The following is a 27997-nucleotide window of genomic DNA, read 5'->3' as shown; positions in this document are numbered from 1 at the left end:
GTGTTTTAACATGTATATGTATTTTGTTAAACAAAAAAAAGGGGAAAAAAGCTGTATATGTACTAGTAGTTTTAATTATTTAAAATGCAAAAGCATGTTTTATTATCCGTTGTATTATTTGTTGCTGCGGTTTTGAAAACCGCTGGATAATGACCAGAAATTTTTTAAAAGGCGGTCCAAGGCTTTAACCGCTGGACAATTCCGCAAATTTTTTTTTTTTTTTTTTTTTGAAAAACGCAAATCTGTTCAAAAAATGGTGAATGGTGACCAATTGACGGATTTGCTGAAAAAGGTAAAAAAAAAACGCCTTTTTTAGTGTTACCATTTACACCCAAAAAATCAGCGGATGTTTATCGTGGCATAACGGCAGTGCATCTTACTTTGAAAAAAAAAAAAAAAGCATTCTCAAAGAAAATTTTAATATAGATTTAAAAAAAAAAAAAAAAGGAACTGCAGAATTGATGGGAAAATGTGAAGTATCAGATCGAATCTCTGTTTTTTTTTTTGCCATGGGCAAAGGACAAATAAAGAAATAAAATAAAATAAAAAATCACAGAAGATGTCATACTGTAATTAATTGTCGATCGATAAAAAATAATTTTCTTTTGGACATGAAAGTCGCATAAGTGTTTTTTCAAATAAAAAAATTGGCAGCGAAGGCGATCCCAAGGAGGCAAAGTCACGCAACAGTGAATTAAAATAATGAAAGAAAACAGTTTTACGAACTGTACTGGAGGGTAATATCGTCATTTCAAAGCTTGTCTCTAAGTCCACCAATGATACCTAAACAATTCTTCTTCTTCACAACGTAAAAAAGTAGGAATCAGAGCAGAAACGCCTGGAGAGAGATCTAGATGAAGAAGATGAGATGAGAAGAAGAAGTAGAAGTGAAAGCGGAAGCTGATCTCAAGATTTTTTAGAAGAATTATTGTTGTTCCGGTAACACTCGCGATCTTTGGTTTCAGACCTGATTTCAGTTTCAGTAGTGAATTAGATTCGCTTGGTAGATCAACTTCTTCTGTAGCTAATTTCAGTTTCGGCTAAGTAGTGTACAATAATCTCTGATTCCTGCTCCATCATGTGGTTTCTCTGCCTATCTTCTCTTGGATTTTGGATGTATCTGTCTTTATGCTGATCCAATTTTTCATCTTTTGCTTGACCAGGTTACTTACTACCGATTGTTTTGGCCAGTTAATTATTTTTGTCTCGAATTTGGCCTCCATTGACTTGGTAATTCGTTTCTATGTGTTTCTATTGTATTCTTCTGTATTTGTCTTTTATGTGACTGATCAACTTGTTTATTATTATGGAAGCTTAACCCTTGCCATTTTCTTCTTCTTCTTCTTCTTCTTCCAAAGTTTAGGAATTTGTACAGAAGAATTTGGTGTACTTGGCATTGAGAGAGAGACTTTTGAATTTGCACATTCTGGTTCCGGAGTGTGGAATTTTGCTGGGAAAAATGACTGCTCTTGTGAATGGTAACTCTAAACGCTATTCTTGGTGGTGGGATAGTCACATAAGTCCCAAGAACTCCAAATGGCTTCAGGAGAATCTGACAGGTATGTGACTTTCTTGTTTTAACGTCCCTTGTATTTTCCAGGGGAATTGTCATTTTCATCGTGATGTGGAAGCCACAATTTTTTTTTTTTTTTTATAACTTTAGTTCAGTTTTGTGTCATGCTTGGACACTTTTTATGCGATCTACTTATATGTTTCTATTTTTGTTGACAGATATGGATAGTAAAGTCAAGCAAATGATCAAGGTTATTGAAGAAGATGCAGACTCTTTTGCTAGGCGAGCAGAAATGTATTACAAAAAGCGGCCTGAGCTTATGAAACTGGTTGAGGAGTTTTATCGAGCATATCGTGCATTGGCTGAAAGATACGATCATGCCACCGGTGTTATTCGTCATGCTCAGCAGACTATGGCAGAAGCCTTCCCAAACCAGGACCCCATGATGTTTGGTGAGGAGTCACCTCTTGCTTCTTCCACCGATGATTTTGATCCACAAACGCCTGAGAGTTATCCGCCAATCCGAGCTCCAGTTTACCCCGATGATTTACGAAAAGGTACTTTGGGGATTTCTTCCTCTCATTTGAGTACCGTTAAGCGCAATATAGCCTTCATGGAAGACCCTCAGTCTGTGAGTAGTGGGAAAGGTTTTAAAACTGCAAAGGCAAGGAAAGGACTGAATTTCAATGATGTTGATGGAAAAGAAAGAAATGCTAAGGTTCTTTCAGAATCTGAACGCGCAAGCAAAGCTGAGGCTGAAATTGTGGCTTTAAAAGATGCTCTTTCTAAAGTGCAGGCTGAAAAGGAAGCTAGCTTAGCTCAGTTTGATCAGAATTTGGAAAAACTGTCTAATTTGGAGTCTGAAGTATCTCGTGCACAAGAGGACTCTAGGGGGCTTGTTGAACGAGCCATAAGAGCCGAAGCTGAGGTCGAAACGCTCAGAGAATCCCTCAGCAAAGTAGAGGTTGAAAAGGAGTCCAGCCTTCTTCAGTATCAGCAATGTCTGCAAAACATAGCTGATTTGGAGGATCGCATTTCTGTAGCCCAGAAGGAGGCTGGAGAAGTAGATGAGCGAGCCAACAGTGCCAAAGCTGAAACTCTAGCACTGAAGCAAAGCCTTGTTAGATCCGAAACTGACAAGGAAGCTGCTCTTGTTCAATATCAACAATGCTTGAAAACCATATCTAACCTGGAAGAGAGGTTGCACAAGGCTGAGGAAGATTCAAGGTTAACCAATCAGCGGGCAGAAAATGCTGAGGGTGAAGTTGAAAGCTTGAAGCAAAAGGTTTCCAAATTAATTGAAGAAAACGAAGCTTACGAACTCCAATACCAACAGTGTCTGGACACAATTGCAGATTTAAAGCTCAAGCTGTTTCATGCTCAAGAAGAAACGCAAAGGCTCAGCCGTGAAATAGAGGATGGAGTTGCTAAGCTAAAATTTGCAGAGGAAAAATGTGTTGTGCTTGAGAGATCAAATCAAAATCTTCACTCTGAGCTGGATGGTCTATTGGAGAAACTGGGGAATCAAAGTCATGAGCTCACGGAGAAACAGAAAGAGATGGGAAGATTGTGGACTTGTGTACAAGAAGAACACTTGCGTTTTATGGAAGCTGAGACCGCATTTCAAACCCTACAACAATTACACTCTCAGTCTCAGGAGGAGCTAAGCACTTTGGCATTGGAACTGCAAAACAGGTCTCAAATCCTGAAAGATATGGAAGCCCGTAACAATGTTTTACAGGAGGAAGTTCAGGAAGCCAAAGACCAGAACAAAAGCCTCAATGAGCTCAATCTCTCCTCGGCTGCATCAATTAAAAGTTTGCAGGAGGAGGTCTCAAAATTACGAGAGACAATACAGAAACTTGAAGCCGAAGTTGAACTGAGAGTGGACCAAAGAAATGCTTTGCAGCAAGAAATATATTGTCTTAAAGAGGAATTAAGTCAGATAGGGAAGAAACACCAGTCCATGGTAGAACAGGTGGAGTTGGTTGGTTTACATCAAGAAGGCTTTGCGTCTTCTGTCAAGGAGTTACAGGAGGAGAACTCAAAGCTAAAGGAAATCAAGGAAAGAGAAAGTATTGAAAAGACGGCCCTGCTTGAGAAGTTAGAAATGATGGAAAAGCTTGTTCAGAAAAACCTTCTTCTGGAGAATTCCATATCAGATTTGAATGCTGAGCTGGAAACAATCAGAGGAAAGCTGAAAACATTGGAGGAAGCTTGTATGTCACTTGCAGAAGAGAAATCAGGCCTTCATTCTGAGAAGGACATGTTGATTTCCCGTCTGCAGAGTGCTACAGAAAACAGCAAGAAACTCTCTGAAGAAAACATGGTACTGGAGAATTGTCTTTTTAATGTCAATGCAGAACTCGAAGAACTCAAGTCGAAATTGAAAAGCCTAGAAGAATCATGCCACCTGCTGAATGATGACAAGTCCACTTTAACTAGTGAAAGAGAAAGCTTACTCTCTCATATTGATACAATGAGAAAAAGAATTGAAGATCTGGAGAAAGAACATGCAGAATTAAAAGTGAAAGTTTTGGAATTAGCGACCGAGAGGGAGTCTTCTCTTCAGAAAATTGAAGAGTTGGGAGTGTCTTTAAATGCCAAGGACTGTGAGTATGCTAGTTTTGTGCAATTTTCTGAGAGTCGGATGAATGGCATGGAATCAACGATCCATCACCTTCAAGATGAAAATCAATGCCGGGAGAGAGAATATCAAGTGGAACTGGATCGAGCTCATGATGCTCACATTGAGATTATTGTTCTGCAGAAATGTTTGCAGGACTGGCTTGAGAAGAGTTCCTCTTTGATTGCTGAGAATCAGAATATCAAAGAGGCTTCTAAACTGTTAGAGAAGCTAGTTTCTGAACTGAAAGAGGAAAATATTGGGAAACAAGTGCAGATTGACTCCTCAATTAACTGCATTAAAATTCTGAGAACGGGGATCTACCAGGTATTGAAGAAGCTTGATATAATTCCAGGTATAGGTTCCGGTGATGAGAACTCGCGAGACCAGAAAAATATGCATGATATATTGAATAGACTTGATGACATGCAAACTATGCTTTTGAGGATTCGGGATGAAAACCAGCACTCTGCCATTGAGAACCTCGTCCTTATTGAATTTCTTCGGCAACTTAAATCAGAAGCTGTAGGTATCGAAACAGAGAAGAAAATCCTTGAGGAAGAACTTGAATCTCAGTGTCAGCAGCTCTTGTTTTCGCGGGATGAGACCCAGAAACTTATCTTCGTGAACGGAGAATTGACCACAAAAGTTAATCAAGGTGTCAACAGAGAAAAAGTTTTGACGGTGGAAATTGAGGATTTGCACAGGCAGGTGTTGCAGATACGAGATGACTACACCATTTTGCAGGGAGATAATTACAAAACGTTGGATGAGAAAGCATACTTGACAAAGTCGACATTGCAGTTGGAGGAGGAGAAACGTAAACTAGAAGAGGATATCTCTTTGCTTTTGTCGGAGACTATATATCAAAGCAATCTCATCATTCTATTGGAGGATGTCGTCTTGGAAAAACTTTCAGGAGCAATGAAACTAAACGAGGATCTAGACAGACTCAGTATTGTCAAGTGTAAGCTTGAGGAAGAGTTAAGGGAGGTTGGTGATAAGTTAAAATCTGCAGACATTGCGAACTTTCAGCTTCAAGGTGTGCTAGAGAAATCGAATGCCGAACTACTCTCTGCCAAATCAGCCAATGTTCATTTGGAACATGAAATAGCTAATGTGAAGGATCAGTTGGATCAGAAGGAGAAAGAGCTTTTAGAAGCAATGCTGATGATCTCCATCATGCAAAATGAAAAATCTGAATTATCTAAGGCAGTGGAGGGTTTAGAATGTAGATACAAGGAAGCTAAAGCGATAGAAGAGGATAAGGATAAGCAGGTCTTGAGACTCCGTGGAGATTACGATGAGCAGGTCAAGAAGAATAGTCATTTGAATGAAGCTAATCTGAAATTGGAAGCTGACTTGATGAACTCAGTCATAGAACTCGAAGAAATCAACGTGGAGAAGGAAAATCTGAACCAGGAGCTTTTTAAAGAAAGGAATGAGATTGAACTATGGGAGTCTCAATCTGCAACATTGTTTGGAGAGTTGCAGATTTCGGCTGTTCATGAAATATTGCTTGAAGGGTTGACCCATGAGCTGGCCGAAGCCTGTAAGAACCTTGAAAGCAGAAGCACATTAAAAGACAGGGAGATTGAGCAGTTTAAAGGAAGACTGAACAACTTAGAGGATGCGAACAAAGGACAAAACGATCTTATGTGCAAATACGCCCAAGCTATTTCCCTGTTGAAGGAAAGCATACAATCTCTGGAAAAACATGCCATGCCTCACGAATTCGAGAATGAGCCAGCCACAGTAAGTTATCTTAGCAAACTCTGCTTCTAATAATCATATTCTTTTTAGTTGGTCGTAATGAAGTTTTAGACAGATTTACCCTTGATCTGACATTTTTCCGTTGAACCGATGTTGCATCTGTTGCTTTGTTAATTTCAAGTTTTTCTTGTTGGATATTGACCAATCTTTTGTGGGTATTCTCTTACCAGGACACTGCTTCATTGGTGGATAACAACGATGGCATCTTAGAGATACAAGAATTGCGTTTGAGAATCAAAGCTATTGAGGAGGCAGTAACCAAAAAGCTTGCAATTGAAGAACTAAAAACTTCCTCTGCCCGAAGAAGCAGAAGGAGAAGTGGAAGCCTGCGGAAACAGAACCATGAAATCTACTCCGAGGAAACCGAGATGATCACAAAAGATATCGTACTCGATCAGGTTTCTGATTGCTCATCATATGGGATAAGTACAAGAGACATTTTGAAGATAGAAGATGGTCACAGTTTAGAGGTGAAGTCACAAAACCCTCCGAAAGGTAAATCCTTGTCTGAAGAGTCATTGGTTGTGGACAAACTAGAGATCTCTGATAGATTCACGGATCCAAACAAAGATGCAAACAAGAGGAAAGTTCTCGAGAGACTTGATTCAGATTTACAGAAGCTCGCAAATCTTCATGTCGCTGTTGAAGATTTGAAAAGCAAAGTGGAGACAGAGGAGAAAGACGAGAAAGGAAAAGAAAACGAGTACGAGACGATCAAGGGACAGATCAATGAAGCTGAAGAAGCATTAGAGAAACTATTAAGCATCAACAGGAAACTGGTGACGAAAGTCCAAAACGGATTTGAGAGATCAGATGGAAGCAAATCGTCAATGGATCTTGATGAGAATGAGAGTAGCAGAAGGAGGAGGATATCAGAACAGGCGAGAAGAGGATCAGAGAAGATTGGTAGGTTACAGTTGGAGATACAGAGATTGCAGTTTCTGTTACTAAAATTGGAAGGAGATAGAGAGGATCGAGCAAAAGCAAAGATATCAGATAGCAAAACGAGGATTCTTCTTCGGGATTATATCTATAGCGGAGTGAGAGGTGAGCGACGAAAGAGGATAAAAAAGCGGTTTGCGTTTTGTGGGTGCGTGCAACCGCCTCCATCTCCTTGATAGTTAGAACTTAGAACTGTTGTTGCGAGTAAGCTAAATAATGTTCATGTGAATGGAAACGAATTGAAGTTTGATATGAAAGAGAAACACACTTTTGCTAATATCTGTTAATTCGTTTCCATAGAGTTTAAACGAAATTTTTTATATTGCTAATAGCTTAAATTCCAAAGTTGTTTTACGTTTGCGTTTCAAAGCAGACGTAGCTATGGTGTGTTTAACCAACATAATCTGGTCTCCAAGCGCAAGTTCCAATACTACTCGATTACTTTAAAAAATACATTGCCAGGTTATGTTTTTGTAAATGGGAATACTATAAAGAAAATGAGTTTTGTTAACAAACAATATTAGAGATTTACACATTTTAAGGATATGATAATACACTGATCGAGACTTAAAAGGAGTAAAGAAGCTTCATTCGGCAGCTCTGAAAATGGTAAGGAGAGCCAAGAAGAGGTTGATAATATCTAAGTAGAGCGAAACTGCTGCCCAGATGTACTCATCGTAACTGTAACGTTTGATGAGATTGTCTGTATCGTAAACTATGTACCCGCAGAATATTATCGCAGCCAAACATCCATAGATCATCACTGAGATCCGACCCAACGGGAAGAAAATCTGCAAAAAACCAAACACAACCCAAAAACCCACGATCAGGGCTCTGTTTTCAGTATGAATTTCGAATGTTAAACCAAAACAAGCATTCATTGTAAGGGACAAGACAATGTGTTTACCTGAATAAGGGCAAAGACCATGAGAACGATGAGAGCACCAAACAAGAATGGACCGAGGAAATTGAAGTCATATCCTTTCTTTGCTGCCCAAAAGGTGTAAAAGGTTAAGGAAAGCACCACTACTGTTGTCAAAATCGCTGCCTCAAGAATCACTTTCCCTGTTCCAACAAGAAAGTTCCAAATTCTAATGAATAATTTTATAATCCCAAAAGTCTATGGTTTCTAAAGGTGGATTAAACACAAATCCATGTTTCTATGCAACCATGGAACTTTAACCTATCAATGAACCAGTTGTTATTGAGTACGAGGAAAGTCAAAACCAGCTCAAATGTGTTGGAGATCTTACAGGCTAATTTTAAATAAATCTTAAGCGTGTGATTTCAAGTAATTAATAAGTTACTTGAGAGGCAAGAAACGAATAAAGAGAACTTATTTCACAAGGAAAGTCTTACCACTGGTGAAAGCACATGTTAATCCAACGGCAAAAGCTAAAGCCACCGTGAAAATCCCTAAAAGCAGGTAATTCACCGGATGTTTCTGGTGGTAATAGTACAAAGGACACATTACTGCAATAACAAAACAATAACAGATTCAACCAAAACCCTAATCACATAACCATCGAATTGATGAATTTAACAAAAATTGCTTATTTGGTTACCTATAAGAGGCGTGATGATTAGGACAATCCAGAGAGCAAGACCGGCACTAGTGGTGGCGAAGAACACGGCAATGGGACGGACGAAGACCACCGTGGCGGCGACGGCGATGGTTGCTAAGAGCTGGAATGCGATTATGGAATATACCTTTCGGATGAAACCCCATCTGAGTTCGGGGCTCTCAAGCATAGTCGGATACAGAGATCTCTCACCGCCACCACCGGTCTCCACGTCATCTTTCCGGTAAGGAAGATTCCACTTATACATTCTGTAAAACTGTAATCGAAACTCTCTGAAAACAATGGATTCTGATCAAACGAATGGAAAAAAAAACGCGGGAATGTTCGAATCTTGAGAGTAGAAGAAGGTGACGATCGACGAATCAACAAGTAACGGAATTTGATTTCGCCGGCTGAGAAATTTTTGTTTGTTTGTTACGATTTTCCCGAGAAAATGCGAGAAAGTTTGAGATTAGAGGGTGGAGAGAAAATTAGGATTTTTGAAGTTATAAAAGCAGTTGAGTAAAGTAGAACGTTCTTGAAGGCACCAGGTTTTGACACGTGGCGTGTGAAGATGAATGCGTTAAGTTGTTGTTAACCGTAAAGTAAACCGGCTCGAAAAGTCTCTAGATGGCTCCAAAGGCCTAAACTAAACCGGCTCGACAAGTTTTTTCATGGGTACTCAGGAATTTCTTTCTTTCTCATAGAAGAATCTTGAAGGGGAGCCCAAATTAGTCCGTGAAATATATGGAAGAGTTAGGTATGTAATCTTTTGTAGAGTTCGCAATAACCAATTTATAATTAAAATCATAGTAGAATAAATAACTAGAATTTATATTTTCTTTAAGGACCTAAACTATAGCATCATAATCTAAGCAGAATTGTTATCCTCCGCATCCTCCACCACATCCTCCGCCATGTCCACCACAACCACCGCCGTGATGACCGTCGTTATGACCGCAGTGATTCCCGGAGGAGATAGCCGCTGCTGGAAAAATCACTAACCCACCATCTCTACTTCTTCTCACGTCATTGCTAGCTAGTACTAGTAGTGACTGTTTGTTTCTTCTCGTCCTCATGTAGACAGATGCAACAACATATCGTACCACCGATAAAAATCGAAATAAAGAGGACTGTCAAGACAGTAACAATATCCTCCATTATTGCTTCTACGTTGTGTTGGAAGAACTTGTTAAAAAGGATTTATTTACCATAAAAATTTACCTTCTCTCTATATATAATATTTTGTTTTGCCTTTCATTTTTATTTAATTATGGGTTATTTAGTGCAATAATGTTTGAGGTGTGTGATTTAAAATCTTAAGATATGCCAAAAAATGCAATTTTAATGTGTATTTTGTTATACATTTAGACGTGTTTCAAGAAAAAGTGTATTTTAAAAAACAAATTTTTATCTTGTTTTAATTGCTATTGATTTTTTCATTCAAAGAAAAAGTGTATTTAATAAAAATCTGAGGACCAACATCGCCTTTTAGCAATTAGAAAGTCCAATAGATGTATATATAAACAAATTTATTAGGGAACTAGTTAAGTTATAGCATCATAATCTAAGCAGAATGGTCATCTATCTTCCACATTCCCCAGCGCATTCTTCGCCATGACCACGACAACCATTGCTGTGACGACCACGTTGAGTCCTTGATCGTCGGAGGAGATAGCCGTAGCCGTTGGTTGTACGACTATTCGAGTTTAATTATTCTCCGTCATGAGACAGAGGCTACAACAAAATACTGTACCAACGATAACAACCAAACTAACGGTGGCTAACACGACAATAATATAAACTTCCATCATTGCTTTTATGTTGTATTGGAATTTCGCTGCGACAAGTTTTTCCTAAAGATTCTAACCATACAAATTTAGCTCTCTCCGTATTTATACTTTTTTTTTTCCTTTCCTTTTTTTTTTTTTCATTATGGGTTAACTACTGTTAGTGTAATAATGTTTGAGGTGTGTGATATTAAATATCTTAACATATGTAACAAATAAATTTAATCTATGTAGATGCGTTTGACATTAGTGTGACACATGTTTAAATATATCTAATAGTATTAATTATAATGCGATAAGTATATCAAACATTTTTAAGATAATAAATTAATATAAAAGAAAATAATATTTACTATAACTTAAATGAAATGTGCATATTTATGAATAATTAGTGCAATAATGTTTGAAGAAGTATCTCAATAAATGCAAAAAAATCATATGTTTGTTGAGCCTTTGAGGTGTTGATGACATTTCTAGTTCATCTAACTTGTGTTACCGTCTCATCACATATTGGGCTTATGTGGACCTAATTTGTGAGAGAATTACTTAAAAGTGGGCTTTCACAAAAACAGAACATGGTTCAGACTTTTACCCTTTAAAGGTCCATTGTCACTAATATTGGAATTGTTTTTTTTTTTTTTAATTTATTTATTTGACATCTCCAATATTGGAATTTAGTCCTAACTGTGAAAGATTTATGCAAGTGAGGTAATTAAATATAAAATTTCCGACAGTAACTTTGTCGGCTATTGTTTTTTTTTTTCCTGTCCTCGAAAATGATTATAATTGTCACATACAAATTTTGGTGTTTAGATGTGACAGGAATGAGGAATCAGACAAATGAAATACTATAATAATTGTTGGAAAATTATTTTTCGAAGCATAATTTGGACTAAGTTCTATCTTTTATTTTTCTGAAAATATATGATCTATTTATTACCAAAATTTCTAATTTTGGTTGATGACTATTTACCACCACTACTAAGTTTTATTGTTTGTTTAACATACGTGACAATTTGCTCACAATGACATAAGTTATACTATTTTTTAAGAAATTCATATATAAATTTATATATAGACGTGTTTTTCAAATTATTTTTTAAAATGACATAGAAAGTGTTTTGGTCCTAAAAAGTGTTTAAATTTTCCAAAGAGGGGATCACGTCTCTCGCAATCGTTCAGCAAACCTATACGAACACGTGGCATTCTCGTCCCGTGGGCTCTACTTGCGATTGTAGACGTGAACCTAGAAACTATATTTGTGTTTGACCTCTCATTGGCCCTTCTTTTTCTTAATAATTATAATTTAGGTCTCGTTTGTTTTTAAATCGTCATCCAGATCCATTTTGCCATTAATTTTATATTCTCTGTTAATATATTGTCCCCACTACTAGATAATAACTTTTGACAAATAAGGTTTCCAAATTCTTTTTATGTTGTGTTGGCTCTGGTATTACAAAAAATAACCAAAACTGTATGTTAAATAAAATTAGTTACTATTTTGGCATGAAGTAAATATACTATACATATATAGGCTAAAAAGTAAAAACTAAGAAAGGTAAAAATTACCTTTAATTTTTAAGAATAAGTCAAGACTTATTGTAAAATTCCAAATGTAGTATTGTTTTTTAATTTCTTATCCATATGGAGTTGTTTTAATTTATTTGATTAATATAAAACAAAAAAAAAAAATCCCAATGTGTATCTATCTCTAAAACATCCTTATTTGACCATTTGTATATAAACTAACTCAAACAATGATATAAAATGATAGAAGAAGAACAAGTCAACCTTTGTTACTTTCACGAACGAAATGTCAAAGGTATTCTTCAAGTGGATCCCTAGTTTATGATTTTATATATACCTTGTCTGCGCCATTGTTTTGGTCTACAATATTTAGTTGTGGGGTTTGCAATGCAAGACTAATTTGGGGGTCAAACTAGTAATGAATATATTGTAGTGGGTATAAAATAGTATAAAAACGAAAATTAAAGGGCTAATAAAGTAATAAAACTGGAAATAATATACGAAGGAGAAACAAACAGTATCGTGTTTTAGAGAGAGAAAGTGAGACGACTTGAGCGAGAAACAAGGCGCGGAGAGAGACGCCGTCAACAACAACACCCAGAACAAAGAAAAAGAAACAAGGAAGAAAAAAAGAGAGAAGGAGATTTGATTTAAATCTGTTTAATTTAAAATTTAATTAAGAAATAAAAACAAAATCAAAATCGCGATTTTCCGCTAAGCTCCTTTTCTTCCCTTTTTGTCAAAATTGGATTTTGCTCATTCTCGTGGAAGAAAAAAGAGAATTTTTGAAGTGTTTTGGGAGGGTAAGGGGTTCACGATTTGAAAATTTTGGATCTTAGATCTTTCTTCTTCCTACGAAACCCTAATTCGTCACATTGTATCAGCTCAATTTGATCTAAAAAAAAAGACTCTTTTTTTCTTTTTTGGGTTCTTTCTTTAATTTGAATTCCTCAATTTAAGGATTGTGTGTGTGTTTTTGTTTCCTTGTGGTGAAGGAATGAGAGTTTTGGGTTGATCGCATTTTAGGGTTGATTTTTTTTTATCTGATCGACGACTCGGATCTGAGGTGGGTCGTGTTTGGAGACCGAGTCAGGGTCTGGTCTGGTCTGGTGAGGTCGTCGTCGTCATCGGATGAAAGTTTCTGGGATCGAAAAGGACAACGATGAAATGGGCAACATTGCTTAAGGACATCAAGGAGAAGGTTGGATTAGCTCAATCCTCTGACGCCGCTACCTCCGACCCCTTTTCCGTTGACCTAACTGCTCCGCCGTCCTCTTCCTCTTCTCCTTCTTTTACTTACGCCTCCTCTTCTTCTCTTCATCACTTCAACTTATCTCCTTCAAGGTTTTCTTCTTTTCTCTTCTCGTTTTGCTTGATCTGGTTCTGGTTTCCGATGTTGCCCATTGTTGCTAGTTATAGCTTTGCTTTTTATGTTTTGTTTTGGGACCAGAGTTTATATTGCTTTATAAGTGATCGACACCAACTAAGTTTCTTTTAGATTGCTTTATTGTACCATTTGTGGTGCTAGATTTTTGTGATAGGTTGTTTTGGAAGATTTATATATGAGAGTCAAAGGCTGCTTCTACTTAATTGAAACAAAGATATAGTCTTTGAAGCTATCAGCTGCAACACTTTTCAATTGGATTCTGTAATTTTGTTGACTCATCGCTGTTGGTGTAAAACAATTGTTGATCCTCTCTTCTCTTTACTCCTCTCGAAAGCAGAGATAACCATGAGTTGGAGCTGGACTTCAAGAGATTATGGGAAGAGTTCCGTTCATCAAGCTCTGAAAAGGTACCTACTTCGATTATCCATACTCTTGTACACACGTTAGTTATTTTTTGGAACGTCTTACCTTTATTCTTGGAACAATATCTCTTCTTGTATTTTCTATACTGGATGGGCTTACAAAATACTACCATTTTATGAGTGCTAATCGTTCATATGTAATGCAGGAGAAGGAGGCCGCCTTGAATCTGACCGTGGATATATTTTGTAGATTAGTGAAGCGGCACGCTAATGTAGATCAGTTAGTTACTATGTAAGCTGTTCCTAACTCTTTTTCCCTTTTTGGTTGGATATACGTTGGATTGGGGTTTGTTGTTTCCGAGTGTCTTCTTCCCCTGTCTAGCTAGTCATCTTCCGTACCTCATATTCTATGCTTGTAGGTCAGATATGGTATAATTACCAATATTGAGAAATTTATTTTAATTGCAGGTTAGTAGAAACACATATATTCTCTTTTGTCATTGGGAGAGCATTTGTGACAGATATTGAAAAGTTGAAGATCGGCAGCAAGACAAGGTCACTGGATGTAGAGAAAGTATTAAGGTTCTTTTCAGATGTCACCAAGGTTTGCCTTTTCTTTCTGAGTGTGCATCTTGACATGTCACACTCTATTCTCTATCTTTAATCCATGATTTCTTCCTACAGGAGGGATTTAGTCCTGGTGCAAACCTCTTAACTGCTGTTGAAGTACTTGTATCTGGGGTACCTTTTCGACTTTTTCCTGTGTCTTTTAATTTAGCCACTCCATAAAATCTTGCAAAGCTCAATTTCTCATCGTCCAGGATGCTTACTCTTTGATGGTTTTATGCCTTATATATTGTGTTGCCTCTTATGTGTTCTTTTCAGCCTATCGACAAACAATCACTACTGGATTCTGGGATATTCTGTTGTCTAATACATGTTCTCAGTGCACTTCTAGCATATGATGAACTAAGCAAAAGTAAAATAACTGCTGATTTAGAAGAGGTATCAGCGGAAAAAGATGCTGGATACAGAGTTTTCCAAACTAGACGACTTGAGGTTCTGTTTCAATTTTTTTTTTCCAAATCATAATACGATTAGATATGTTTTTCGTCATTGTTTTGAGCTTAATATTGACAACCAAGTTTATACTACACAAATGCTTTATCAGTTTAATAAATACTTTGTGCCCCTTCATTCTTGTAGGTGGAGGGTAGTGTTGTCCATATCATGAAAGCATTAGCAAGCAATCCTTCTGCTGCTCAGAGTTTGATTGAAGATGACTCTCTTGAGTCGCTTTTCAATATGGTTGCCAATGGCTCCGTTACAGTTTTTTCTCAGTATAAAGAAGGTCTAGTTCCCCTCCATAATATACAGCTTCACAGACATGCAATGCAGGTATTTTTCACACATCTATTTTAGAACATCGTGCTATGAAATGGAAAACTTCCGTGAACGGCTTTCTAGATGGACAATTAAAACTGGATTGAATAATCTGATGCTTATAGTTTCATTTGACACCCTTTCGTGTCTCTTCCAGATCCTTGGACTTCTACTAATCAATGACAATGGGAGCACAGCAAGATACATACGCAAGCACCATCTGGTACGCCAGTGAATTATGCAGACTGCCTGAGTGTAGTATATTGATTCTCATGCATACTTTTAAGATGACCCTGGGAATAGTTTATTCTTTGTTGCTAATGCTGAACTATGAAGTGGCCAGTGCAATAAGGCATTAAAAAATAAATTCTTAATTTTTTGAGTTCTTGTGCAGATAAAGGTGCTCTTGATGGCTGTCAAAGATTTTGATCCGAGTTGTGGTGACTCAGCCTACACTATGGGCATTGTGGACTTGTTACTTGAATGTGTGGAACTATCGTACAGACCTGGTAAATTTAGTCTACAGAGCTCTAAATATTTTATGTCCGTATGAAAAAAATGCTGCGTGAGAGTAGAACATTCAGTAGTCACATTACATATATGGACATGTAAGCTAAAGCTGTTCTGATTATGGCTACTAATCTTTTTCAAATTTGACTCTGTAGAGGCTGGTGGTGTTAGGCTCAGGGAGGACATACGTAATGCACACGGTTACCACTTTCTTGTTCAGTTTGCCCTGATTCTATCTTCCTTGCCAAAAAATCCGACTTTTGTGTCCAGTCGTTCATCTATTAATCAGGATAGTGGTTCAGATGGCTCTGAAGTGTTTCCTGATGGAGAAAATACGAACAGTAGGGAAAATGCTGATTTTTCTTCACAAAACTTTGCTCCATCGTTGTCAAGATTGCTTGATGTCCTCGTCACCCTGGCTCAGACTGGTCCAGCTGAGCCATCTGTAGGGAGGGCCTCACGGTCATCCCAAATGAAGCCAACTGGGCATAGCAGAAGTCGAACTTCATCTGTTGACAGTATATATGATGAGACATGGGAACAGGGAAGTGGTAAAGTTAAAGACCTGGAAGCTGTCCAAATGCTGCAAGATATCTTCCTGAAGGCAGAGAATAAGGATCTTCAGGCAGAAGTATTGAATAGAATGTTCAAGATATTCTCGAGCCACGTGGAAAACTATAGATTGTGTCAGGAATTAAGAACCGTTCCATTGCTTGTCCTCAATATGGCTGGTTTTCCTTCCTCGCTGCAAGATATAATTCTCAAAATTCTTGAGTATGCTGTCACAGTTGTGAATTGTATTCCAGAGCAAGAATTGTTGTCACTTTGTTGCTTATTGCAACAGCCAATTACATCTCAGTTGAAGCACACCATACTTTCTTTCTTTGTGAAGCTCATATCTTTTGATCAACAATATAAGAAAGTCCTACGTGAAGTTGGTGTTTTGGAAGTCTTACAGGATGATTTGAAGCAGCACAAGCTTCTTATCGGTCCAGATCAGTATAGTGGGGTCTCTAATCATTCAGATCGGAAGCCTAGCTCAGGTAGCTTCAAAAAGCACTTAGATACTAAAGATGCCATTATTTCATCACCAAAGTTGATGGAATCTGGGTCAGGAAAGTTACCTGTTTTTGAAGTTGACAACACTATTACTGTTGGTTGGGATTGTTTGATCTCTTTGTTAAAGAAAGCTGAGGCTAATCAGTCATCTTTTCGTGCGGCCAATGGCGTGGCGATTATTCTTCCTTTCTTGATATCTGATGCCCATCGAACTGGCGTTTTGAGGATCTTATCATGTCTAATCACAGAAGACACTAAACAGGTATCTTCTTTTTCTTGGATCAACTACTCCACTGTCAATTTTATTGCAAATTTGATGTGTTCGCTTACATCGATGCCATCATAGGTATTTATTTTGCCTAATTGGCAAACATTCTTTATTTACTTTTCTTGCAATTACTCTCCAACCAGGTCCATCATGACGAATTAGGAGCTGTTGTCGATTTGTTGAAGAGTGGAATGGTCACTGGTATTTCTGGCCATCAATACAAGCTTCATGATGATGCCAAATGTGATACAATGGGTGCTCTATGGCGTATTGTTGGTGTTAATGGTTCTGCCCAAAGAGTCTTCGGCGAAGCCACTGGTTTCTCTCTTTTATTGACGACCCTTCATACTTTTCAAGGGAATAGAGAGCACATGGATGAGTCTGATTTGACGGTTTACATCAAATTGTTTAAATATCTATTTCGCCTTATGACAGCTGCAGTCTGTGAGAATGCTGTTAATAGGATGAAACTGCACGCTGTTATAACGTCTCAGACATTTTATGAGCTTTTGGCTGAGTCTGGATTGCTGTGTGTTGAGTTGGAAAGGCAGGTTATACAGCTGTTGTTAGAACTTGCACTTGAAGTGGTGCTTCCCCCATTTTTAACATCAGAGTCAACGGCCCTTGCTACTATACCAGAAAGTGAAAACGCAACTTTTATTGTAACAACCCCATCGGGCCAGTTCAATCCTGACAAGGAGAGAATTTACAATGCAGGTGCTGTCAGAGTTCTGATCCGTTCATTGTTGCTTTTTAGTCCAAAAATGCAGCTAGAATTTTTGAAACTTCTGGAAAGTCTTGCACGTGCCAGTCCATTCAATCAGGAAAACCTCACATCAATTGGTAAGACCAGTCCATTCTTCAATCAATTTTATGATCCCTATCGCTTTTGGTTTTTCGTTTTTCTCTCTCAACCCATCTCTATCTCGTCATGAATTGTAATTGAACAGGCTGCGTGGAACTCTTGTTGGAGGTCATTTACCCCTTTCTTGCGGGTTCATCTCCATTTCTTTCTTATGCTTTGAAGATTGTGGAAATTCTTGGAGCGTACAGGTAAAGAATGTCCTGCATTATCACTAAAAATTTTAAATATATTTCCAACGTTACTGCTTTCATATTACTATCTGTTTTCTTAGTATATAGTTTTTTTTGTGTGTGTAGATTGTCCCCATCTGAGCTCCGAATGCTGTTTAGATATGTTTTGCAAATGAGGATTATGAATTCAGGTCATGCAATAGTTGGCATGATGGAAAAACTAATTCTCATGGAAGACACAGCCTTGGAACATCTATCTCTGGCTCCTTTTGTAGAATTGGATATGAGCAAAACTGGGCATGCTTCTGTTCAGGTTTCCCTGGGAGAAAGATCTTGGCCTCCTGCTGCTGGTTATTCATTTGTTTGTTGGTTCCAGTTTCGTAATTTTTTAACAACCCAAGGAAAAGATTCAGAAGCCTCCAAAGTTGGCGGTTCATCAAAAACGCGAATTACAAGTGCGCAACAACACGAACAGAACATTTTCCGGATGTTTTCTGTTGGTGCTGTAAGCAATGAAAGTCCATTCTATGCAGAACTTTACTTCCAGGAGGATGGTATTCTGACCCTTGCCACTAGCAATTCACATTCTTTGTCGTTTTCTGGATTGGAGATTGAGGAGGGCAGGTGGCATCACCTTGCTGTTGTTCATAGTAAACCGAATGCTCTTGCCGGACTCTTCCAAGCTAGTGTTGCATATGTCTATCTTGATGGAAAGTTGAGGCACACGGGAAAATTGGGGTACTCTCCTTCGCCTGTTGGAAAATCTTTGCAAGTAACAGTTGGAACTCCGGCTACTTGTGCCAGAATTAGTGATCTGACATGGAAAACACGCTCATGTTATCTTTTTGAGGAGGTGCTCACATCAGGTTGCATTGGTTTCATGTACATTCTTGGTAGGGGGTACAAAGGTCTTTTCCAGGATGCAGACCTCTTACGCTTTGTGCCTAATCAGGCTTGTGGTGGGGGCAGCATGGCTATCCTGGACTCATTAGACACTGACATGAATTCATCGTCGAATGGACAAAAATTTGATGGAAGCAATAGACAAGGTGACTCCAAGGCAGATGGCAGTGGAATTGTCTGGGATCTTGAGAGGTTGGGAAATCTTGCCTTTCAGTTACCTGGCAAGAAACTCATTTTTGCATTTGATGGAACATGCTCGGAGTTCATCCGTGCGTCTGGAAATTTTTCCCTCCTCAATCTGGTTGACCCATTATCTGCTGCTGCTTCTCCAATTGGAGGTATATAGTAGTCTTAAAATCTCTTCTTCATTTTGTACATATTCATCTGAATCGATTTCATAATTTGATTCATTCTTCTTTTTCAAATGGTTCAGGAATACCACGTTTTGGGCGTCTGGTGGGAAATGTATCTATCTGCAGACAAAGTGTGATTGGTGATACTATCCGACCTGTGGGAGGAATGACTGTTGTACTCGCGCTTGCTGAGGCTGCCGAATCTAGAGATATGCTACATATGGCTCTTTCATTGCTTGCATGTGCGCTTCATCAAAACCCTCAAAATGTGAAGGATATGCAAACCATCAGGGGATATCATTTACTAGCTCTGTTTTTGCGTTCCAAAATGACCCTGTTTGATATGCAGTCTTTGGAGATATTTTTTCAAATTGCAGCATGCGAAGCTTTGTTTTCAGAGCCAAAAAAGTTGGAGAATGGTCAGAGTAATATTAGTATGCCACCTACGGAGACTATATTTGAAAACAGCTACGAGGATCTTAGTCTTTCGAGGTTCCGGTACGATAGTTCCTCAGTTGGGTCTCATGGAGATATGGATGACTTTTCTGTTCCCAAGGATTCATTTAGCCATCTCTCTGAGCTAGAAACAGATATCCCTGCTGAAACTTCAAACTGCATTGTCTTATCCAACGCGGATATGGTTGAACATGTCCTCCTGGACTGGACCCTTTGGGTAACATCCCCTGTTTCCATCCAGATTGCTTTACTTGGTTTCCTGGAAAATTTGGTTTCAATGCATTGGTACAGGAATCACAATCTTACAATTCTGCGCAGAATCAATCTTGTGGAACATTTGTTAGTGACACTTCAGAGAGGTGATGTGGAAGTTCCGGTCCTAGAAAAATTAGTTGTTCTGCTTGGATGCATCTTAGAAGACGGATTCCTGACTTCTGAGCTTGAAAATGTCGTTAGGTTTGTGATTATGACATTTAATCCCCCTGAAGTGAAGTCACGAAGCTCATTATTGCGCGAGTCGATGGGAAAGCATGTAATTGTGAGAAATATGCTTTTGGAAATGCTCATTGATCTTCAGGTAACCATTAAAGCAGAGGAACTTCTGGAGCTGTGGCATAAGATAGTCTCGTCAAAATTAATAACATACTTCCTCGATGAAGCTGTGCATCCTACTAGTATGAGGTGGATCATGACCCTTCTCGGTGTCTGTCTTGCTTCTTCTCCTAACTTTTCCCTTAAATTTCGAACAAGTGGAGGTTATCAGGGGCTGATGCGGGTACTTCAAAACTTTTATGATTCCCCAGACATATATTACATATTGTTCTGCTTGATCTTTGGGAAACCTGTTTATCCAAGACTACCGGAGGTTCGAATGTTAGACTTTCATGCTCTAGTGCCAAATGATGGAAGCCATGTGGAGTTAAAGTTCATAGATCTGTTGGATTCAGTGGTGGCAATGGCTAAATCTACTTATGACAGGTTGATCATGCAATCAATGCTCGCCCACCAGTCTGGAAATCTTTCTCAGGTGAGTGCTAGTCTTGTCGCAGAGCTTATAGAGGGGGCAGAAATGACTGGGGAGCTTCAAGGGGAAGCTTTGATGCACAAAACTTATGCGGCACGTTTGATGGGTGGCGAAGCATCAGCTCCTGCTGCTGCGACGTCTGTTCTCCGTTTCATGGTTGACCTTGCAAAGATGTGCCCTCAATTTTCTACTGCTTGCAGACGTGCAGAATTTGTTGAAAATTGTGCTGATCTTTACTTCTCATGTGTCAGGTTGGCATTACAGACCTACTGATATATGTTTTCACCACTTAGTAAATATTGATGATTTTTTAGGTTCTTGAAAACAAATATATTTTTCTGCATAGATTTTATCCTTCGTTGGATAGACTATGTGAACAGTAGTTTGTTTTATTTTTCATGTCGTGTTCAATGTCAAAGGGTCTTAGATAAGACCAGGATATATTCATGATGTTGGATTTTGTGTGACCTGCAAGATGTTTATTTGCATAACTTGCGCCTAAAGGCTATTTTGTGCTGTAGGGCTGCCTATGCTGTGAAGATGGCGAAACAGCTCTCTGTGAAGGTGGAAGAGAAGCATATAAATGATGTCGACGATAGCGGCTCACAAGTAAGCTTGCCTCATGATCAGGATCAGTCCACTAAAACCTCCATCAGTGCTGGAAGCTTCCCTCAAGGGCAGGTCAGTCTTAGTTCCGAAGACATGTCTTTACCTGCAAATTATGTGGTTAATGATAAGATGGAGAACATTCTTACACCACCAACACAGGACGCAAGTAAATCATTACAAGGTGTTGAAGATGTTAAGAAACAAGATGATCATCATGTCGGTCCTTCAGCTTCCAGTGAAAGGGACTTTCAAGATTTTAAAGGTAATCCACTTCAAGTTCAGGCAACAGATTCTCAGAGCTCTGCATCTTTCCCTATGATCGAGTCTCCCCTTTTATCTGAAAAATCAAGTCTCAAAGTCTCATTCACTCCATCACCATCTCCGGTTGTTGCACTTGCATCCTGGCTAGGTTCTAACTATAACGAATCTAACAGTTCTACCTTTGGTGGTTCTCCTTCCCTTGAATCTTATGTCTCTGTTAATGAAGTTGATGCATCTTCAGAGCGAAAGTCAAGCTCCCAAGGATCTTCGGCTGCCAATGCATTCTTCACAGTTAGCCCAAAACTTCTCCTTGAAACAGATGAAACTGGGTATGGTGGCGGGCCTTGTTCTGCTGGAGCGAGTGCCGTGTTAGATTTTATGGCAGAGGCACTTGCTGACTTAGTGACTGAACAGATTAAAGCCGTACCGATTCTGGAAAGCATAATGGAAATGGTTCCTTTCTATGTTGATCCTGAAAGTGTGCTGGTCTTTCAAGGCTTATGCCTTAGCAGGGTCATGAACTATCTTGAAAGGCGTCTCTTGCGTGATGATGAAGAGGATGAGAAAAAACTGGACAAGGCCAAATGGTCTATGAATTTGGATGCATTTTGCTGGATGATAGTGGATCGTGTTTATATGGGTGCATTTTCTCAACCCACTGGTGTTCTTAGGGCTCTAGAGTTCTTGTTATCAATGCTCCAATTAGCTAACAAAGATGGTAGGGTTGAAGAAATCACTCCTTCAGGTAAAGGTCTTTTATCTCTTGGAAGAGCAACGCGACAACTTGATGCTTATGTGCACTCAATCTTGAAAAACACAAATAGAATGGTATTATATTGTTTCCTGCCATCATTTTTGATAACTATCGGAGAGGAGGATCTACTATCCCAACTGGGTTTGCTTGTTGAATCTAAGAAGAGGCCATCTCCGAATCCAGCTACTGATGAATCTGGGATTGACATCTCAACAGTTTTGCAGTTGTTGGTCGCAAACAGGAGAATCATATTCTGCCCAAGCAACCTTGATACTGATTTGAATTGCTGTTTGTGTGTGAATTTAATCTCCCTGCTCCTTGACCAGAGAAAGAGTGTGCAAAACATGTCACTTGATATTGTCAAATATTTGCTTGTACACCGAAGATCTGCCCTTGAGGATTTGCTCGTCACTAAACCAAACCAAGGACAAAACTTTGATGTTCTACATGGGGGTTTTGATAAGTTGTTGACTGGAAATCTACCAGAATTCTTTAAGTGGCTTGAAAGCTCTGATAAGATTATTAACAAAGTACTGGAGCAATGTGCTGCAATTATGTGGGTACAGTACATAGCTGGCTCGGCAAAATTTCCCGGTGTCAGGATAAAAGGCATGGAAGGTCGTCGGAAGAGAGAGATGGGGAGAAAAACACGAGATATGTCAAAGTTAGACCTAAAACATTGGGATCAGTTGAATGAACGAAGATATGCGCTAGAAGTATTGCGTGATGCCATGTCTACGGAGCTTAGAGTAGTTCGGCAAAACAAATATGGTTGGATACTTCATGCTGAGAGTGAGTGGCAAACTCATCTCCAGCAGCTTGTGCATGAGCGTGGGATATTCCCAATGCGTAAATCCAAAGGGACTGAAGATCCTGAATGGCAGCTCTGTCCGATTGAAGGTCCATACAGAATGCGCAAAAAGCTTGAACGATGTAAGCTAAAAATTGATAGCATCCAGAATGTTCTTGATGGAAAGTTGGAACTTGGAGAAATTGAGCTGCCCAAAGTCAAAAATGAAGATGGACCAGTTATTTCTGACACAGATTCCGAGCCTGCTTTCCTACTCAGTGAACTCTATGATGAGTCGTTTTTGAAAGAGTCTGATGATTTTAAAGATGTCGCTTCCGCCAGAAATGGATGGAATGATGATAGAGCTAGCAGTACAAACGAAGCAAGTCTTCACTCTGCTCTTGATTTTGGTGGAAAATCTAGTACAGCTTCTGTGCCCATAACAGACAACACACATGTGAAATCTGAGACTGGCTCTCCAAGACATTCATCCTCTGCTAAAATGGATGAAACTAATGGCCCAGAGGAAAAATCAGAGAAGGAACTGAATGATGATGGTGAGTATTTGATTAGACCTTATCTGGAGCATCTTGAAAAGATTAGGTTCAGATACAACTGTGAGAGAGTTGTTGATCTCGACAAGCATGATGGAATCTTCTTAATAGGGGAATTCTGTCTGTATGTGATAGAAAACTTTTACATTGACGAAGATGGGTGTATTTGTGAGAAGGAATGCGAAGATGAGTTATCCGTTATTGATCAAGCGCTGGGTGTGAAAAAAGATGTCTCTGGAAGCTTGGATTTCCATTCCAAGTCTAGCACATCAGGGACTACAACAGTGAAAACAGGAGCAGTAGGGGGAAGAGCATGGGCATATGGTGGTGGTGCTTGGGGGAAAGAAAAAATGTGCATGACTGGTAACTTGCCACATCCTTGGCGTATGTGGAAGCTTAATAATGTTCATGAAATTTTGAAACGTGATTACCAGCTGCGTCCGGTTGCTATTGAGATATTTAGCATGGATGGATGTAATGATCTCCTCGTGTTCCACAAGAAAGAGAGGGAAGAAGTTTTCAAAAATCTGGTTGCCATGAATCTTCCAAGGAACAGCATGTACGGTACCATCGTTCTTTTCATCTCATTTCTTTTTTTCCTCTCTACTGGATTGAACACAATGCGTTGTTTGTTATTTTTACATTTTATAGCCATTTATTTTTCTCTAGTAAAATGAATAAATCTGTCAATCTACTCACATGAGTTAGCGTGGGTGGGTCTCTTTTTTAAAGCTTACTTTGACTAGTTTTTAAGGTTTCTATTCTTCATTAGTTTGTTTACTAGCATCCTTGAATGGTCTTCTGTTTCTTGGCCGTAGTACTCATGTGGAGTTATTATAGATGAGATTTTCTGTCTTCATTGATCTGCGAAAGTGTAATTTATTCCTTTTTATTTTTTTATCTAGGCTCGACACAACCATTTCAGGATCAGCTAAACAGGAAAGTAACGAGGGAGGCCGGCTTTTCAAATTAATGGCGAAGTCTTTCTCGAAAAGATGGCAAAATGGAGAAATCAGCAATTTCCAATACCTAATGCATCTCAATACCTTAGCAGGACGTGGATACAGTGATCTCACGCAGTATCCTGTATTTCCGTGGGTTCTAGCAGATTATGATAGCGAGAGTCTTGATTTTTCAGATCCAAAAACATTCCGAAAGCTTCACAAACCAATGGGTTGCCAGACACCTGAAGGAGAAGAAGAATTTAGAAAACGGTTTGTGATGTGCATTTAAACTTTGTATAGTGCCTGTTTCCCTTGTGGTCTTCGTCATACATCAATTTTTTCTTGTTAATTTGCTACTGTTTCATGATATCAGAGTTTTATCTAATCTTTGCTTATCATGCATTCTTTTTTTCCTGCTCGATTTCAGATATGAGAGCTGGGATGATCCCGAGGTTCCAAAATTTCATTATGGTTCTCACTATTCTAGTGCTGGAATTGTTCTTTTCTACCTTATTCGCCTCCCACCATTCAGTGCTGAAAATCAGAAGCTCCAGGGCGGTCAGTTTGATCATGCTGATAGACTCTTCAATAGTATTAAAGATACTTGGCTAAGTGCAGCAGGAAAGGGAAATACTTCAGACGTTAAAGAACTAATTCCTGAATTCTTCTACATGCCCGAGTTCTTGGAAAATAGATTCAGCCTTGATTTGGGTGAAAAACAGTCAGGAGAGAAGGTTTGTGCCAGTTTAAGGTCTTTTAGTGGTGTTTGAATTTACCACTTTCCTTTCATGTTGACTTGATATACTTATATTTCCTGCATAATTTCAGGTTGGTGATGTCTTTTTACCTCCATGGGCTAGAGGTAGTGTTCGTGAGTTCATCCTCAAACACAGAGAAGCGTTGGAGTCAGATTATGTCTCAGAGAATTTACATCATTGGATAGATCTCATCTTTGGGTACAAACAGAGAGGAAAGGTACATTACACAATATTTTTTCCCTTTGCCGCTAGTCAAGTAGAATGCAGATATCAAAGTATTGTTATGTTATTTACTTTCCTTTTCCTTTATTGGAATGTTTATTCTCAGGCTGCAGAAGAAGCTGTGAATGTTTTCTATCATTACACATACGAGGGGAATGTTGATATTGATGCAGTTATCGACCCCGCAATGAAAGCTTCCATACTAGCGCAAATTAATCATTTTGGGCAAACTCCTAAGCAACTATTCCCGAAAGCTCATGTCAAAAGAAGAACAGACAGAAAAATTCCTCTCCACCCTCTGAAACACTCGATGCATCTAGTTCCTCATGAAACACGTAAATGCCCATCTTCTATAAGCCAGATCATTACATTCCACGACAAGGTTCTCGTTGCCGGAGCCAACTGTTTCCTGAAACCTAGAGGCTATACTAAATACATAACATGGGGATTCCCAGACAGGAGCTTGAGATTTATGAGCTATGATCAGGACAAACTGCTATCAACCCATGAAAATCTCCATGAAAGCAACCAGATCCAGTGTGCTGGTGTTAGTCACGATGGGCGCATTGTGGTCACTGGAGCAGAGGATGGTTTAGTGTGCGTGTGGAGAGTAAGCAAGGATGGTCCCCGTGGTTCACGGCGTTTACGGTTAGAGAAAGCCCTATGTGCTCACACAGCTAAAGTCACATGTCTACGTGTAAGCCAACCGTACATGATGATTGCAAGCGGGTCAGACGACTGTACAGTCATCATATGGGATCTCAGTTCATTGAGTTTTGTGAGGCAGCTTCCTGACTTCCCAGTTCCCATTTCAGCAATCTACATAAACGACCTTACTGGGGAAATTGTAACTGCTGCTGGAACTGTCCTTGCGGTTTGGAGCATCAATGGCGATTGCCTTGCTGTGGCTAACACATCACAGTTACCATCTGATTCGGTATTATCAGTAACAGGCTCAACATCTTCCGACTGGCTTGAAACAAGCTGGTATGTAACTGGTCATCAGAGTGGAGCAGTTAAAGTATGGCGGATGATACATTGTACTGATCCGGTGAGTGCTGAGAGCAAAACAAGTAGTAGCAACAGAACAGGAGGGCTGAATTTGGGTGATCAAGTGCCAGAATACAAGTTGATTCTACACAAGGTGTTGAAATTCCATAAGCAACCGGTCACCGCGCTCCATCTCACGAGCGACCTGAAGCAGTTACTAAGCGGTGATTCAGCTGGACAGTTACTTTCATGGACAGTACCAGATGAGACATTAAGAGCTTCATTGAAACAAGCTTCATTAAAACAGGCTTCATTAAAACAGGCTTCACTAAAACAGGCTTCATCGGTTTAGAATCCAGAGCAGAGACCAGTAAATCCCCTTTTGGTTTCTTTGACTAGAATCGAAAGAGTTGGCCAGGGAACTTAAGGACAGGGCCACATAGGAGGAAGCAGACCAAAGTCTGAACAGTGTTAGCTCAGAAAGAGAGCATAGCGACCCACTCTCAACTCTGTTGTACTGGTGAGTTTTCAGGTTTGAGAAGGAGAAGGAGAAGAGGTTTGGTTTGAGAATTTGTGTAAATAGATGGGAAGATTACAAGCTTTTACAGGGAAGTGTGTGTACTGTGTACAGTATGGTATTTTTGCGGCCTTTTTTTGTATTCTTACTTAAAATTATTTCTTCTTGAAAACTCATTGAAAATAGCAGAAGCTGTGCAAATTAGTATTTACAGCCCCATCTATATCTGTATTTTCTCAGATGCAATACTTGCATTATTTTTATAGTTTGTAACCTTTTGTGTTCTTCATGTTTTGCTTCAATGTCAATGATAATTTTTTTGTTCTCGAGTGAGAGAGAGAGAGAGAGAGATCTGGTCAGGGAACTTAAGGACAGGACCACATAGGAGGAAGCAGACCAAAGTCTGGCCAGGGAATTTTTTTTGTTCATGTTGGATTTTTTTCTTCTCATATACTATCAATATTTGTTATCCAAAAGCTTGATATATTTAGTAAATCAACAAGTAAACAAAAGACCACATACCTACCACAGAGAAGAAAAGAAATACGACTCGTAAGTCAACGAGATTAATTTTGTGCAGTCAAATGCATTAAAGAAGATTTTTTCTAAATGCATATTAATTTATTAGAGTAAATTCACACAAAACTATGTGTTTGTTTATATGATATAAGTATGTGATATTTTTTTTGTCGAAAATATATGTGATATTTATATTTATGTTTCTTTAATAATAGTAATGATTTTTATAACTAATTCAAATTGATATAAATGATAATAGCTTTCTTTCAGATTTTTACCGAAAAAGAAGATTAAATACCATTTCAAACACTTTAACCATTCAGCCTTTTGAAAAGATCTATAAGTCATAAATTGAAAGAGAGAGAAAAATATGATGTACCTCTCGAGGTTTAAACAATATCTTCCAAAAGATAGAGAAATGAGAATTTTCTAAATTCTTCATTGTTTTCTCGTTTTAACTTTCTTAGAAAGGACTCTGTCTTTACCGGGAAAAAAGAAAAGAAAGGACTGTCTATTTAATAAAAAGAGAAAGAAATCTTTTTAATGAAAGATAGAGACAAAAAAAGATACAGGCATTCAAGGCCATATATATATATACTTTGGAGA

General features: G+C 38.7%; 3 protein-coding genes and 1 long non-coding RNA gene across 7 annotated transcripts; 3 read left to right on the top strand and 1 right to left on the bottom strand.

Annotated features, from left to right (window-relative positions):
* Positions 1 to 743: 743 nt before the first annotated feature.
* LOC9325499 (protein NETWORKED 1D) lies at positions 744 to 7141 on the top strand. 2 transcript variants are annotated; one of them, XM_021014982.1, is made up of 5 exons: positions 744 to 939; positions 1164 to 1230; positions 1364 to 1559; positions 1732 to 5894; positions 6083 to 7030. In XM_021014982.1, exons 3-5 carry the CDS (start codon positions 1460 to 1462, stop codon positions 7028 to 7030), a joined length of 5211 nt encoding a protein of 1736 aa, XP_020870641.1. In that variant the 5' UTR covers positions 744 to 939; positions 1164 to 1230; positions 1364 to 1459. The 2 variants fall into 2 exon arrangements, with proteins under 2 accessions (XP_020870641.1, XP_002892147.1); XM_002892101.2 differs by having other exon boundaries at positions 746 to 939; positions 1359 to 1559; positions 6083 to 7141.
* Positions 7142 to 7259: 118 nt separating this feature from the next.
* On the bottom strand, positions 7260 to 9019 carry LOC9328209 (BI1-like protein). The gene is made up of 4 exons (XM_021014984.1): positions 8420 to 9019; positions 8214 to 8327; positions 7762 to 7919; positions 7260 to 7645 (listed from the first exon to the last, which is right to left on the bottom strand). The coding sequence occupies exons 1-4, from the start codon at positions 8682 to 8684 to the stop codon at positions 7442 to 7444; spliced, it is 741 nt and encodes a 246-aa protein (XP_020870643.1). The 5' UTR covers positions 8685 to 9019; the 3' UTR covers positions 7260 to 7441.
* Positions 9020 to 9108: 89 nt separating this feature from the next.
* On the top strand, positions 9109 to 10943 carry LOC110225382. Its single transcript, XR_002329737.1, has 2 exons — positions 9109 to 9176; positions 9265 to 10943. It is a non-coding gene; the product is annotated as an uncharacterized LOC110225382 (long non-coding RNA).
* A 1215-nt stretch (positions 10944 to 12158) lies between these two features.
* Positions 12159 to 27196, top strand: LOC9328208 (protein SPIRRIG). Of its 3 annotated transcripts, none has more exons than XM_021013420.1 (20): positions 12159 to 12536; positions 12729 to 13077; positions 13458 to 13527; positions 13689 to 13774; positions 13951 to 14086; positions 14167 to 14223; positions 14368 to 14541; positions 14689 to 14880; positions 15023 to 15088; positions 15260 to 15374; positions 15531 to 16696; positions 16846 to 17545; positions 17653 to 17755; positions 17864 to 18978; positions 19074 to 20724; positions 20995 to 24000; positions 24347 to 24655; positions 24813 to 25119; positions 25214 to 25360; positions 25472 to 27196. In XM_021013420.1, the coding sequence occupies exons 2-20, from the start codon at positions 12896 to 12898 to the stop codon at positions 26705 to 26707; spliced, it is 10818 nt and encodes a 3605-aa protein (XP_020869079.1). In that variant the 5' UTR covers positions 12159 to 12536; positions 12729 to 12895; the 3' UTR covers positions 26708 to 27196. The 3 variants fall into 3 exon arrangements, with proteins under 3 accessions (XP_020869079.1, XP_020869080.1, XP_020869078.1); XM_021013421.1 differs by having other exon boundaries at positions 12159 to 13077; positions 20995 to 21154; positions 21242 to 24000; XM_021013419.1 differs by having other exon boundaries at positions 12159 to 13077.
* The last annotated feature ends 801 nt before the right edge of the window (positions 27197 to 27997 follow it).

This window comes from Arabidopsis lyrata (assembly GCF_000004255.2).
Source record: "Arabidopsis lyrata subsp. lyrata unplaced genomic scaffold ARALYscaffold_1, whole genome shotgun sequence".
NCBI lineage: Eukaryota > Viridiplantae > Streptophyta > Magnoliopsida > Brassicales > Brassicaceae > Arabidopsis > Arabidopsis lyrata.
The sequence above is the reverse complement of the archived record's forward strand: the minus strand, read 5'-3'. Positions and strand labels throughout refer to the sequence as shown.